Source organism: Gracilinanus agilis, chromosome 4 (assembly GCF_016433145.1).
Source record: "Gracilinanus agilis isolate LMUSP501 chromosome 4, AgileGrace, whole genome shotgun sequence".
NCBI classification, from domain to species: domain Eukaryota; kingdom Metazoa; phylum Chordata; class Mammalia; order Didelphimorphia; family Didelphidae; genus Gracilinanus; species Gracilinanus agilis.
In genome coordinates, this window is record NC_058133.1 from 286385486 (window position 1) to 286397938 (window position 12453).

At 40.1% G+C, this 12453-nt stretch overlaps 1 protein-coding gene across 1 annotated transcript in view; it reads left to right on the forward strand.

The window, feature by feature from the left end:
• TFAP2D (transcription factor AP-2 delta) overlaps positions 1 to 12453 on the forward strand; it is a 75470-nt gene that overhangs the window by 2132 nt on the left and 60885 nt on the right. Inside the window, exon 3 of the mRNA XM_044674734.1 lies at positions 3196 to 3256. Coding sequence (XP_044530669.1) covers positions 3196 to 3256 — 61 coding nt within the window. The remainder of the gene's footprint in view (positions 1 to 3195; positions 3257 to 12453) is intronic.

Genomic DNA, 12453 nt, shown 5'->3' on the forward strand with positions numbered 1-12453 from the left:
CACACACACACACACACACACACACACACACACACACACACACAAATAAACTTATGGAAACTTTTTATCCAAACAGTTCTAAAAGAAGTGAGCTCTTCTAGGACCTCCTCTTTGGACCAAGACATTTCACACTGGATTTGTGTCAAGTTAACTCTAGTTTCAGTATGAAGAATAGGGTGCATTTGTGAATCTGCATTTACTTCAAAGTAGGGATAGGGTAGATCAAAAGTCTCCTTTGCCTTCCTCCAACAATATCTAAAGTAAAACTAAATTAAGCAATACCCATCCATGCTCCAATGCCTTTCTCTGTGTGTACACCTCTGTATTTGTATCTCTATAACGTGACTGTAAAAACCTCAAGATTTATTTGTAGATTCAAGTGCTCTCTGAAAAACATAGGTCAGAAAATAGTATATATTTAATTTTAATGCTAAGCTTTTTGGAAACTTTAGTCAAAGACTCTGAAAACTCAAATTTCACAAAGGATACTTTAAAATACAAAACTTTTGAAAAGTATCACACTAGTTCTTGTAAAAGTATCATGAGTTGGTGTAGCTTCCAACTATTCTTTTCATCCAGACACCTGGAAAAAGGCTGCCTAGTTGGACTAGGTAAATAATAATTGATTTAATTTTTTTTCTAGATAGATGTGAATTTTCAATCCAGATATACCAATATCTCTATTTAAGCAAAAAATTAATGTGCATCATTTTACTAGACCATCTCTTCTCTTTCTTTTCTTCACATACTCATCTAGCGTGTATTATAATGTATATGCATTTGAACATATGTCATCTATCTATCTATCTATATATATTTATATATAATACATGACCACAAACCACCCAACAAAAGGAAACATTTGGTTTCCACATCCTTTGGAGGATGCAACTACTTTCTCTCTTTCTCTTTTTAAACAACCGATTTGTTTCTTTCGTCCCCACAAAGCTATCCAAGGTTTCCATATCCACTCTGTGGGCCGAGAGATTGTAAGAGCAGAATTTTGGAGACGTAGGAGATCCCTTGTTACGCACTGAAAAGCTTTCCCCCTCATTTACCTCCGAGCAAGGGAATATTTTAAAATTAAAGAAAAAGCCCTTGCCGTCATAACAAAAGAATGTTAGCCCTAGGATAGGCACCGAGGAGAAAAGATTTAGCTTCATAAACCTTGACTTTCTACATTTAAATTCACTAAATAATTTTATACGCTCAGGGCGTTTTTTACATTTTCCACAAGGATCCCCTTATGTCTCAGGGAGAAAAAAAATCTGCCATTCAATGCTTAGCTCAACTAAAACCTATTTACTCCTTTTTATAACCACGTCTGCTGCTGATTTTTTTGTATCTGTACAAATTTTTTTTCTGTGCGAGGCACAAAGCCTGGCATTTTTCAAAAGAGGGGATTAGAACATTTGCAAGCACCAGACAAAGAGCGAATCCTGTGCAAAAGGACACCGTAGTTTATCCAATTTTCGACTTAGTGCCATTCAACTGGTCATTTATGCAATGTCATCCGACCAAACAACATGTTTTACTGGGGGGGGGGTAGTTTGTAAAGCTGAAGGATCCAGATTCGTTTCTTCTAAGAAAATAAACATCTTAAAGGCTCTGTTGGAGAGATTCTATCCCCTCTTACCTTGTACATTTCGTACACTTGGGCATGTCCTCTTCCCCACCCCTTTTTTATACCGTTAATCTCCCTTCACTCATTTCTCCTCCAACTGGGGCAAGAACAGAGATACTAAAAGAAGCATAACCTATATTTCCCTGTTCCCATGGAAGCACGTTTGTGCAATCTGTCTCCTTCCTTCCACCCTCTTGGACTTTGTTGACAGAATGGAAAGAGAGAGAGAAAGAGTCATAGCTACTTTTAAAAAGAGAAAGGGAGGGGGGAGACCCAGTCTCTCTCTCTCTCTCTTTTTAATTCTTCCTTTTTAAAACGTTCATCAGCATATGCCTCATTTCAAATGCAACAAATGTAAATATACTTTTCCCTGAACAGAATTTTAAGTGAAAGTCCAATAGTTTGGAGGGCGGTTTAAGTCTGCCTAACAGATGCAAACAGTCTTGGGGCTTCAGTTCCATCTTTGAGTCCCCTAAAAAGATTTGCTATGGCCAACAAAGGAAACTGTCACACCTTTTCCCATCACCGCTTTAATTTATGCTCAGTCTCCAAGTTTTTTTTTTCATATTGATTTGATAATCACTTTAAGGCAGAACATTTAAAATAAGAAAGAGCCCCGGAGTGGGTTGAAAAGGGGGTCTTACAGGCTTGCTTCAATATGGTGAAAATGGGAAGGCAAAGAGGGAGCCAGGACTGTAAAGGTTGTTTTGTAAAGTGGGTTTTTATTATGCACCGACTCTCTCCGCATTTACTTAACTCTTCACGGGCTGTTGGGTAGGTTAACACCCTTCAAGGCCTCTTTCATGTCCAATACCTCGTTTGTTTGTAAAGGAAAATGAGCTTTTAACACATTTCCATTGAGCAAAAGTTTTTATTTTATTCTGAACCTAAAATGAGGGGGGGAAAACCCTTTCCTCATTCCCAGCGCAAAAGGTTTCTCAATCAGGAAAGGATCCCAGACAAATGGGCAGCTCTGGAGCATGTGTCTGTGCCTTCTTCCAGAGACACACTTCTGTTGCCTCTCAGGGCTTTCCTGCCTCTGGGGCGACAGAACCAATATGTTCTGAATGATCTGCATGATATTTTCCTTTAAGTCCCTCAATATGTGTTATCAGGACTTGGCATTGCCGGAGTTGTTTTTTTGTTGAATACAGTAGGTGCTTAATGCACAAGTTAGTTGGTGTCTTTGGAGGAGATGTATGCATAGCAAGGGCATTCAAATAAAGGAGTCCTCAGTGTTGAGATAAAAGAAGTCATTGCTTTTACAAGGCTTAGTTTATAAAGAACCACAAAATTCATTCCTTGAGATTTAAAGAACTGTCAGGTCATTCCTTTTCCCCAGCCTCTTTTAAATCATATTTGCTGACACTAGTGATTTTGCTACTCTTTTGCTGCTACTATTAACTGTTGCTGTTAAATGTTCTCCCCTCCTTTAAGGAGGAGGAAGAACGCTGATTGGTGGGTGCTGACAAACCGGTTGTGATATTTGTTTCTGTATTTGCTTTTTCTTTCTTTCTTTCTTCCTTTCTTACTTACTTTCTTCCCCCCTCTCTCTCTCTCTCTTTTTTAAGGGATCAGTGGATGCTCAGTGTGGGCTTGTTCTCAATGGCCAAGGTGGAGTGATAAGAAGAGGTAAGGATAAGTCACTCCCTCATGATCTCCTGTTAATTATTTTTAAGTGACTCTTTCATATCAGATTAAATTATTTTTAAAAGAAAAGAACCTTACTCAGTTTCTAAATGTTTTTGAGACCAGAAGCTGCCCCTCATCCAGAAAAGAGAATATTTTAAAAGCTCCCAAATAGTACTTTTAAAATTCTAATTTTATTCAACTAGCAAAAATTCTCCTTCTCTTCCTCTATCTCCAACACTCCACAATCTGAGAAAGAAAATAAAACAAAACCCCTGTTACTAACATGTAGTCAACTAAAATTTTTTTCACATTGGCCATTGCCAAAAAAAATTATGTCTCATTCTGCACTAAATCCTTCACCTCTCTTTCAGGAGGTAGGTACACTCCCATAAATTTCAGCTGCTTTTTTCGTTCTCTGAAACCAAGAGGCAGAATACAGTTTGCAAAAGGAACGTGAAGACTGAGACTGAGACTGAGAAGGGGGTGGTAGAGAAACCCACCATGATGTCCTAATGGTTTGCCAATAACGCATGTCACAATGACAAAAATCGAAGTTCAAGGCGAAAAAACTTCTCACACCCTCCGCCCCTCTGGAGTACCACCTCCCCAAGCAGAATTTCGGTTTTCTTTTAGTCTCAAATGTGCCAGCCACCGCCTGTAAGATTTCAGGCAATGGTGTTAAGTTGAGGCTTTGAGGGCTTGTATAAAAGGTGTCCGGAAAGCTTCAAGGGAGGGTAATAAAACGCCAATATTGTAGCCGCTCCTATTTTCCTAAATGTCCTGAACATTTCTTTCTTTAAGGGAGGGAGAAAGGGAGGAGGGGTGGTGTTAACTGTACCGGATAAAGCTTTCTTGTTCCCATCTGTTAATGAAAACATCTGAATCCAGAGTTTCCCAGCTAAGAAAGGAATGGGTTGATGGAGGGGGAGAGAAAGGGAGGGGTAGGATTCAATGTGCCTTTCATACATTGTTATGGGTTCATATCTCTCCATTATAACAAAGGGAAACCATATAAACCTGGATTTCCTTAAGACTCATAGGATTCAATAATCAAAGATCATAGCTGACTATACTAGTGGTCTGGGCTTGTTCTCCCAATGAGCTGAATAACCCAAGCCATAGACCAGGGAAGGGAGACCAGCTGTTATCTCAACTTCATAAGAATTAATAAGATGTAGTCTATTCACCAAGACTAATTCCGCTTCATGTTGCAGCTCTCTTTAGTAAACCGAATCGCTATTATGTGCTGGCTATGTCTAAGAAAGACTAAGTCATTTCTCCAAGTGCCATTAAATGTACTTAAGTCATTTACTAAACCTTTAATGCTCATTGAAAGACCGGATACTTTGTGTGAAAGGGAAATGAATTGGGAGAAATGAGTAGGGACTTCAGTGTTTGAACTACAGGAAGCATAACCCAAGTAGACTAATGCCAAGTAAGAAACTAGAGCTTCAGCTATACTTAAACGGAGTTCCCAAGGATATATACACATATATGTGTGTATATGAATTGTATTTATATATGTATGAATATTGTATGTATTATGTATGTATATACATATACATATATAAATCATTTCATGGTCACAAAGCAGAAGGTGTGGGGATGAGAGGTGGAAGGGGTAGCATGTCAGCATTTAAGTACGGATTTGTTAGATCGGCAAACTCCCTTACCAGTGTAAGAGTGCATAAACCTGAAACAGGCTCAGGGATAATGACAATTTAAAGATATATGTACATATCCATAGAAGTTAAGGAAAAGCGCTAGAAATTGGTGACAGGTAACGTGTTACGAATGAAACCAATGGGGACTGCATCATTAAAGGTAAGGCAGGCAGTTCAGAGAGCCAACCGCCTTGTGGAGGGTGCAGATGGTGCTGAAGGACAGCGCCACTAATTAGACGCTCATACTCTGTTCCTTGGAGGACTTTTTGTCTTCTAGTATATAATATTTGAGTTTCCTTATCCAGTTTTTTTTCCCTAAAAATCATTTTACAATGCTTTAAGTGGGGTTGTGGTGAGAGAGATAAACTCGTAATAGCTAGGAAAAGTTACTTGAAAGAAAAAGTAGGGGAGGAAAGGATTAGGAAAGATACTGGCCGGGATAAGGGTGAAAAGATAGAAGAAAGTTGTGCTATTAGTCTGGATTCCATAGGTTTTGATTTAGGGGATCCAGAGCCATCTTCCTACTAGCGAATTTGATGCCTGATGTCGAGAAGGTGAAAATTGGCCCCTAAAGCTGTATGTAGTGAAAATGGTTTTTATAGTTTCGGAATTGTTTCTCTAACGTTAGAATACGGCATTGTTCGTTACACTTGGTAAGGTTGCCAAGTCTGAGGTTTTGAACCCCAATTTGATCTTTAAGGAAAGACTTCAGTTATTTACAAAGATAGAGAAGAGGGAAATATGTTGGCTGTTCTGTACTGACTGACTGAGATTCATATCTCAGTTGATAAAGGATTCTGAGCTTTCAGTTTTCTCCTAGAGAGTTTATTCCATCTCTGCAGCTCCGGTTAAGGCATTTCTAATAAAGCTATAACCAATTTAGCCAGGCTGCTCGCATGCAAGCATATGTGTTTTCCTTAAAAGCGATCAAGGTTTTCCAGGATTTAAAGACTGCAAAAGAATACAGCTCAAAAAATAAGAAGCTTTTCTTGTCTCATTCAGTCGCAACCAGTAGTTTCACAGTAGAAGTAGTACATCTCTTAAAGCCATTGCTTTAAGACTGAAATGCAGGGGGAAATAAAATATTTTCCTGTTTATTTTTTGTTTTTGTTTTAATAATAAGCAGTCCCTTCCTCCTGTCATAGAGGCGCTGCAGAAGTGCCCCATGTCAGCATTAGGTTAACTTTTTTTTTTTCTTCTCATAGATCAGGTGGCAGATGCTAAACTACAAAGTAGGGGAGATACTCCAAGATTTTGGGACAATTCATGTTTAAATTGCTTACTCCTTTCATCACCTATTTATTCTTGTTACTTTCCACGTGCAATCCATGGGTGACAGATTTGGGTTGCGTAAAAATGCGCAACTTATTCCTGATTCGTCTTCATCGCCCATTAAGTCCCCCTAGATCATCTGACACTCTGCTTTTCTCACGAAGTTAAAGGAATAATAATTTAAAAAAACTTATATTTCTTTTCAGAAGACATCAAATATCATTTGACTCTTGGAGTCTAACTGGATCTATTGTTCCTGTAAAACTTCCAAGTGCCATTTCTCTGCTCACAAGGTTCAGCAGTTATTCTTAGTTTTCCTTTCCGTGCCTGTCTGTTTCTGTCTTCGTGTGTTTATTTCTGTCTGGCTCTATCGTTTTCTACCTCTGAATATCTCTGTCCTTCCCTGCTTCTGTCTCTCTCTATCTTTCTGGGTTTCTCACTGTCTCTGTGGCTTTCTGTGTCTCTCTGTCTCTGTGTGTCTGTCTGTGTCTGACTGGCTGTCTCTTTCTCTCTCCTTTTTCTATTCCCCAGGAAAAGAATGACATTTCAGGGTCTAGCTGATACACGGGGCAATTAGTTTGTGTTTGCCTTTAATGAGGGTCGGAAAGTAAAAGAATGTACAAGGAGACAGAGGCGGTAGCGAGGTAATTACTATCTAGATAAAATATTTGCCACCGAATCTGATGCAGCTATCCCTGTGCTATCACTTTCAGTTAATGGTGTGCAAGATTTCGCCCGGAGCTCCGCCATTCTAACCATCACAACCAATAATCTTTACTTTACCCGGGCGCTCTCGTATCGATAGCTTCTCTAGCCTCGGGCGCCTGCTTTGATATGTTAATATTTCTGAGTACCAAACTCTGCAGAGATCATATTAATGTTGTACATACAGAGTGGGGCTTTGCCTTAGTTGAATATTCAGATTCACAGTTTCAAAAGACAGCTCTTGAAGAAACGAAGCTCCTATTTACAGGAGTCGTCTGTGTTTTTAATCATTAAAAAAAAATTCAATCTTTTTTTTTCCCCCCTCCAAGTATTTCTCGGTTCCTCCCTTTCCCTTCTTTGTTAGAAAGTCCCACCTTTCATCCCCCAGTAGACGCATTTAATGGGAAAAAAAAAAAAAGGAACTATAATAATCCTAACACTAACTGTAGTGATCATGATGGGCTCTTTCATTTGAATGGTAGAGTAAGGGCGTGCCTTAGTTGGGGAGTTCCTGACTGAAGAGGACATAGTGGGGTGGGGGATGTAGTCTTACCTATAAACATTTGAATTTTTTAAGGCAATGCGATGACATTTGGCTTGTATATCTCTTTATAAAACTCAGCTGGCAAAATCCAAAAAAAAGAGGGGTGGGGAGCAGAGGTGGGGGTGGGGAAAGAGCTCTTGTTTCGCTTTGTGATCCTTCTGCCTTCCTGCCCCAGGCTAATTTCAGAAGCTTAAATACCGCTATAGCCTCTGGGCCACGAAAAGAGAGGGCCCTGGCTACCGGCAATAGCTCTTTCTCGATTGCCCTTGGCAACATAAAATACAAACTACTTTGAATCAAAACATTTTTGGGGAATTAATATGATCTGAACTCTGCACGTTTTAAGAGCTCTTGAGTTTGTCAAATCGCTTAGAGGTGACTGACATGCCAAGGCTAAGGGGTTAATGCTCTGGTACAAACATTGTCAGATCTTATTTAATTAAAAAAAATCCTTCCTTAAAAGCAGTTCAACATCAGTCGCCATAAGTCTGCCAATAACATCATGGGCCAGGCCGTTAGCCTCCCTGGCTCTTTTTAGAGCATTGACTGGTGGAATGGGGGGTAGGGGTGTATGTGTGTGTGTGTGTGTGTGTGTGTGTGTGTGTGTGTGTGTGTGTAGAGGTACACAGGTGCTCACTTTCTAAACCCCCTCGAATTCTGCTCTTGGAGAGTTCTAATCTATGCAACTCCAGGCTGGGAGGGAGTGGGGAAAGAGGTGAGGCTTTTACATATCCAGTAGCTGAGGGTGGGGAGGAGAGTGCAAAAAGGAGGAGGAGAGCTTTCCTTCCTTTTTCCTTTGCAATTTGTATCTCCAGAAATCAGTTATGACTTCGTGAAAAGCATTTCTGCAGTAAGTTCCCAGTACATAACCAAATAACCACCATCCACCTAATAGAATAAAGGAAACAACGGAACTGGAGACAATTGCATCTAGTTTAGCAATCATATGTGATCCAATGATTCCAATACATTCTGTTTACTATCTCTTTACACTAGGATGAATAAACTCGTTGTGTAACGTTGGGCCATTCATTTCTCTCTCAGGGCCTGGTTTCACACCCGTCTTTTAAATTGGTTGGATTAGATGTCCCTAAATTCCTCTTCTGCTCAGAAATTCTATGACTAAATTCTTGCCTGGCTTTTCCGCTCAATTTCCCTGTGCAGTCAAAAGCTTCGCACCCATAGGTGTGCATAGAGCGTGGGTTTCGTGGATTAAGGTGTGTTAGCACACCCCTCCCAAACTTTGTGCACGCCTTAGCTCACACCAATGGCAACATTGACTATATGCTGTCCATTCTGGGGTGGCTTCCATCGAGTGGGGAGATTTCCACAATAATAGCAATTACGCTCCTCGCCTTGTGGAGCTGGAGACAACCTTCCATCTCTGCTTCTCTTCTTTTGTTCTGTCTTTGCCCTTTCCCTCCAACTAAGAGGAGCCGGCGTGCTTGCAAACGCAGAGCTCCCCTAATCCCGTAATACCTACAATTGCGCACCCGTCCCAAAGTAGCGCAATTAAAACAGCTGTTTCCTTATCAAGGGCCCATTGGAATCCAACTACCCCCCCCCCATTACTCTTTAATTACAATTAATAACTACTGCGATTTCAAAGGTGGGGGTTGGGGTGGGGTGGTGAGTTTGTGTGCACGCGCGCGCGTGCGTAGAAGTGAGGGTTGGTGATAGAAGAGGAGAGAGTGAGGGGCTGGAGGGAACGAGAAACAGGGAAAAGGCTCATTTGGAGACCCAGCTCAGTACAGCTGAACCTCTTGCAAATCCAACTGTATAACAAACAGGGACAGGAAACTCCAGTAATCGCTTACACATTTTTAATGTGTCAGAGAAAACGAGCGATCACTGGAGATAAAGAGGGGTGGGGGGTGGGGGCGAAAATCCCTGCCGTTTGTATTTCTTTCATTTGAATTGTAAACATCTGTTTGGCTGTAAGGCGAACAGAACATTTATTTTGCTCTCAAGATTTTCTCTAATTATGTCAACACCGACGCCACCACGGCACAGACTGTTGGGAGCGGGGCGCTTTTTCCTTGCAAATGCTGTAAGGAGACCCGAGCTCACTGGAGCTTCGAAGGAAATATTGATCTTGTCTTGGAAAGGGCGAAGAGCAGGGCTATTTGTGGGGGAGTTTTCCTTAGAGGCTGGGAGAACAGAGACGTACGTAGCTCAGGGGCAGCTTCAGGGAAACTGAGATCTCACTCCTGAAAGGAAAGGGAAGCCAGTAGTTTCCTCAACCCTAATTGTTGGGGGCGGGGGATAGGGGGTGGAGATTTACTGGACACGATCAACTTTCCAAGCTTCAGACCTTGGTGCTGAGGCCAGGGCAGAGACTGAAAAAGGCAGGGCACGACAGCTAGAACGTAGCACAGAATGTATCTGGTAGTATATTCATTCCCATCCTAGCACAGTTTTTCAACGGGGCAACCCTATATGTATGCCTCCACAGACTACTTGTTTACAGACCCAGATTTCTAGCTTTTTCATTTCAAAGAAAGTCACTGCATTTGTGGACACCAGACTCCATCTCCGCTTTTGCCTCCTCCATCCTCCAGGGTATTAAGTGGGCTTGTAGGGCTTTCGGCAGCGGTTGTCATATCTCCTGCAGTTTATTCTAAGAGCAGGCCCTTAGTACTGGTCATCTTCCAGCTACTGGAAAGGCTTCAGGGTGTATATTTCAACTGATTGTCAAGCAGGGCCAAGAAGAATAGACCCGCACCACTCATGGGGAGGTGAGACTGGGTGTAACAGGTGGGACTCACCACAAGACTTGAAGGCTTTGCTCTTCCTTAAAGCTTTACTTGAGAGTTTGTAATGTAGTCTTAATTATTCATGGATTATCTGATAAACAGTTGAGCTGATCCTTACTTACAAAGTACACAGAGAAAAGAATATTGGACTTCCAGTCAGGAGATGCTCTGGGTCCAAACTTTGACACCATTTGTGAGACACTAGGCTAGCAGCTAGCTTAATATTTCTTGGGCCAGTTTTCTCTTCTGGAAAAGGAGAGAGTAGGAAGAGATTAATTTTGATTTCTTTTTCAGTATGAAGTCAACCCATTTCCATTACTTATGCATAGACATAATACACTATCTCACAGGATTGCAGGTAAAACATTTTACAAATAGTAAAGCACTGAATAAATGTGAGTAGTTATTATAAAGATATAATAGCTCATATTTGCACATCACTTTATAATTAACAATGCTTTCCTTGAAACAAATTCTTGGCTATGTAGTAGTAGTGCAAATACTATTATTTCAGCTTTATAGATGAGGAAACTGAGTCTCTGAGAGTATAAATTATGTACTTGACTAAAAAGCAACAGAGCCAGAAGAAAAATATCTAATTACAAGGCCAAGTGACTTTTCTTGTGAACTATACCTCTTCTACTGTAGTGTCACATGGGACAGTTGAAATATATGGTTCCTCTGGAGTAGCTAGGTGGCTCAGTGGATAGAGATCCTGGCTTGAAGATGGATGGTCCTGGTTCCAAATCTGACCTCAGACATTTCCTGGCTGTGTGACCCTAGGCAGTCATTTATCCTTAACTGCCTATTACTTTCTGCTCTTCTGTTTTGGGAACAATACTATTGATTCTAAGACAAAATGTAAGAGTTTCAGGAAAAGAAAAGAAAGAAATGTGTGGTCTCTAAGTTCCCTTTCCTCAGTAAATCTATGATCCCCCTTCCTATTCATGCCCATGGTCACTATATTAAGTGTTTGCAGTTGTATATTCGAGTATGCAATTGGAGTCATTATATGTCTATATGTGGTCTTTGAGAAGATGCAGTGTACATACAGGACTGGACCGAAGTCAGAAAAACATGGATTCAGATTCCACTTCTGAAGTACTGACTGTGAGATCCTGGGCAATTCACTTAATGCCTCAGGACTCTAAGACTATGAGTTGTAAAGACAAAAATTTGAACCTGCAGTGGTAGAGGGAATTTCCTCATATTGGAATATCTATATTAATGAATTCATAATTCTAGTCTTATGGTTTTAGGAAAATTATTGTAATACATAGAATATAACTATTTTCATCAAGCTATATATATTTCTGATCAGTCAGACTTTGTGAATTGTGTTAGGTATATAAGCATTGGTTTGCAAAACACTACTTCAGACTTCATTTTAGTAAGGATTCTTCTCACTCCAGGTGTTCCATATATTAAGAAATCTTAAGACAGGTATTTTTAAAGCAAACCAACAAGCTATTTTCTCTAGTGCCCTAAAAATCGCTGGAAGGGGAGATTTCAAATTCTCCATGTTGCTGCAAACTCTACAAGTTGCCAAATCTTCAGTGGGGGTAGGAGAGATCCCCAAAGACTGTAAGAGTGCCAAGTATCAAAGCAACAGGAATTCCCTTTAAAGATGCTGAGACATTAAAAAAAATAAAAGAAAAGAAGCTCAAGTTGATGCTAATCCTGAATACAAAGTAAATCCTCAGGCGATATATGTGTGTATACAAGTGTAATCTTAACACAAATATATGGCCCATACAGCCTGATCAAGAAGTACTAGCCTACAATGTAGTAGAATGTAAGCTCCTATTGGGCTGAAAATAATTTTGTTTTTCATCTCTAGGTCCTAGCACAGTGCCTGGCACATAATAGATAGTTAATAAATACTTCCTGAACTAAATTGAATTAAATTAATAGTATGCAACTTGAAGTTGTCACCGCATCCTGGTTGGGGAATAAGTAAACATATATTACTGAGATTATGTGAAATGTTGACTTTTACAAGCCTAGCAACATGCTTATCAGTTATCAGCATTTTTAAAATAAAATTCAGGTTGTTCAAGAAGGCACATTTCCAGTAGAAATATGCACTCTTCACATATACAAATGCAATTTTGTTTATTTGAAAGGATAGATGAAAGTTCCAAAATTGTACTCCAGCAATTTGGAGAAAATGCTTGAGACAATCTTCCTGTTCTTAGATGGTGGCTGGGAAAGTTACATAGAAATATTATCCTTCCCCAAAACACGTTAAACTTA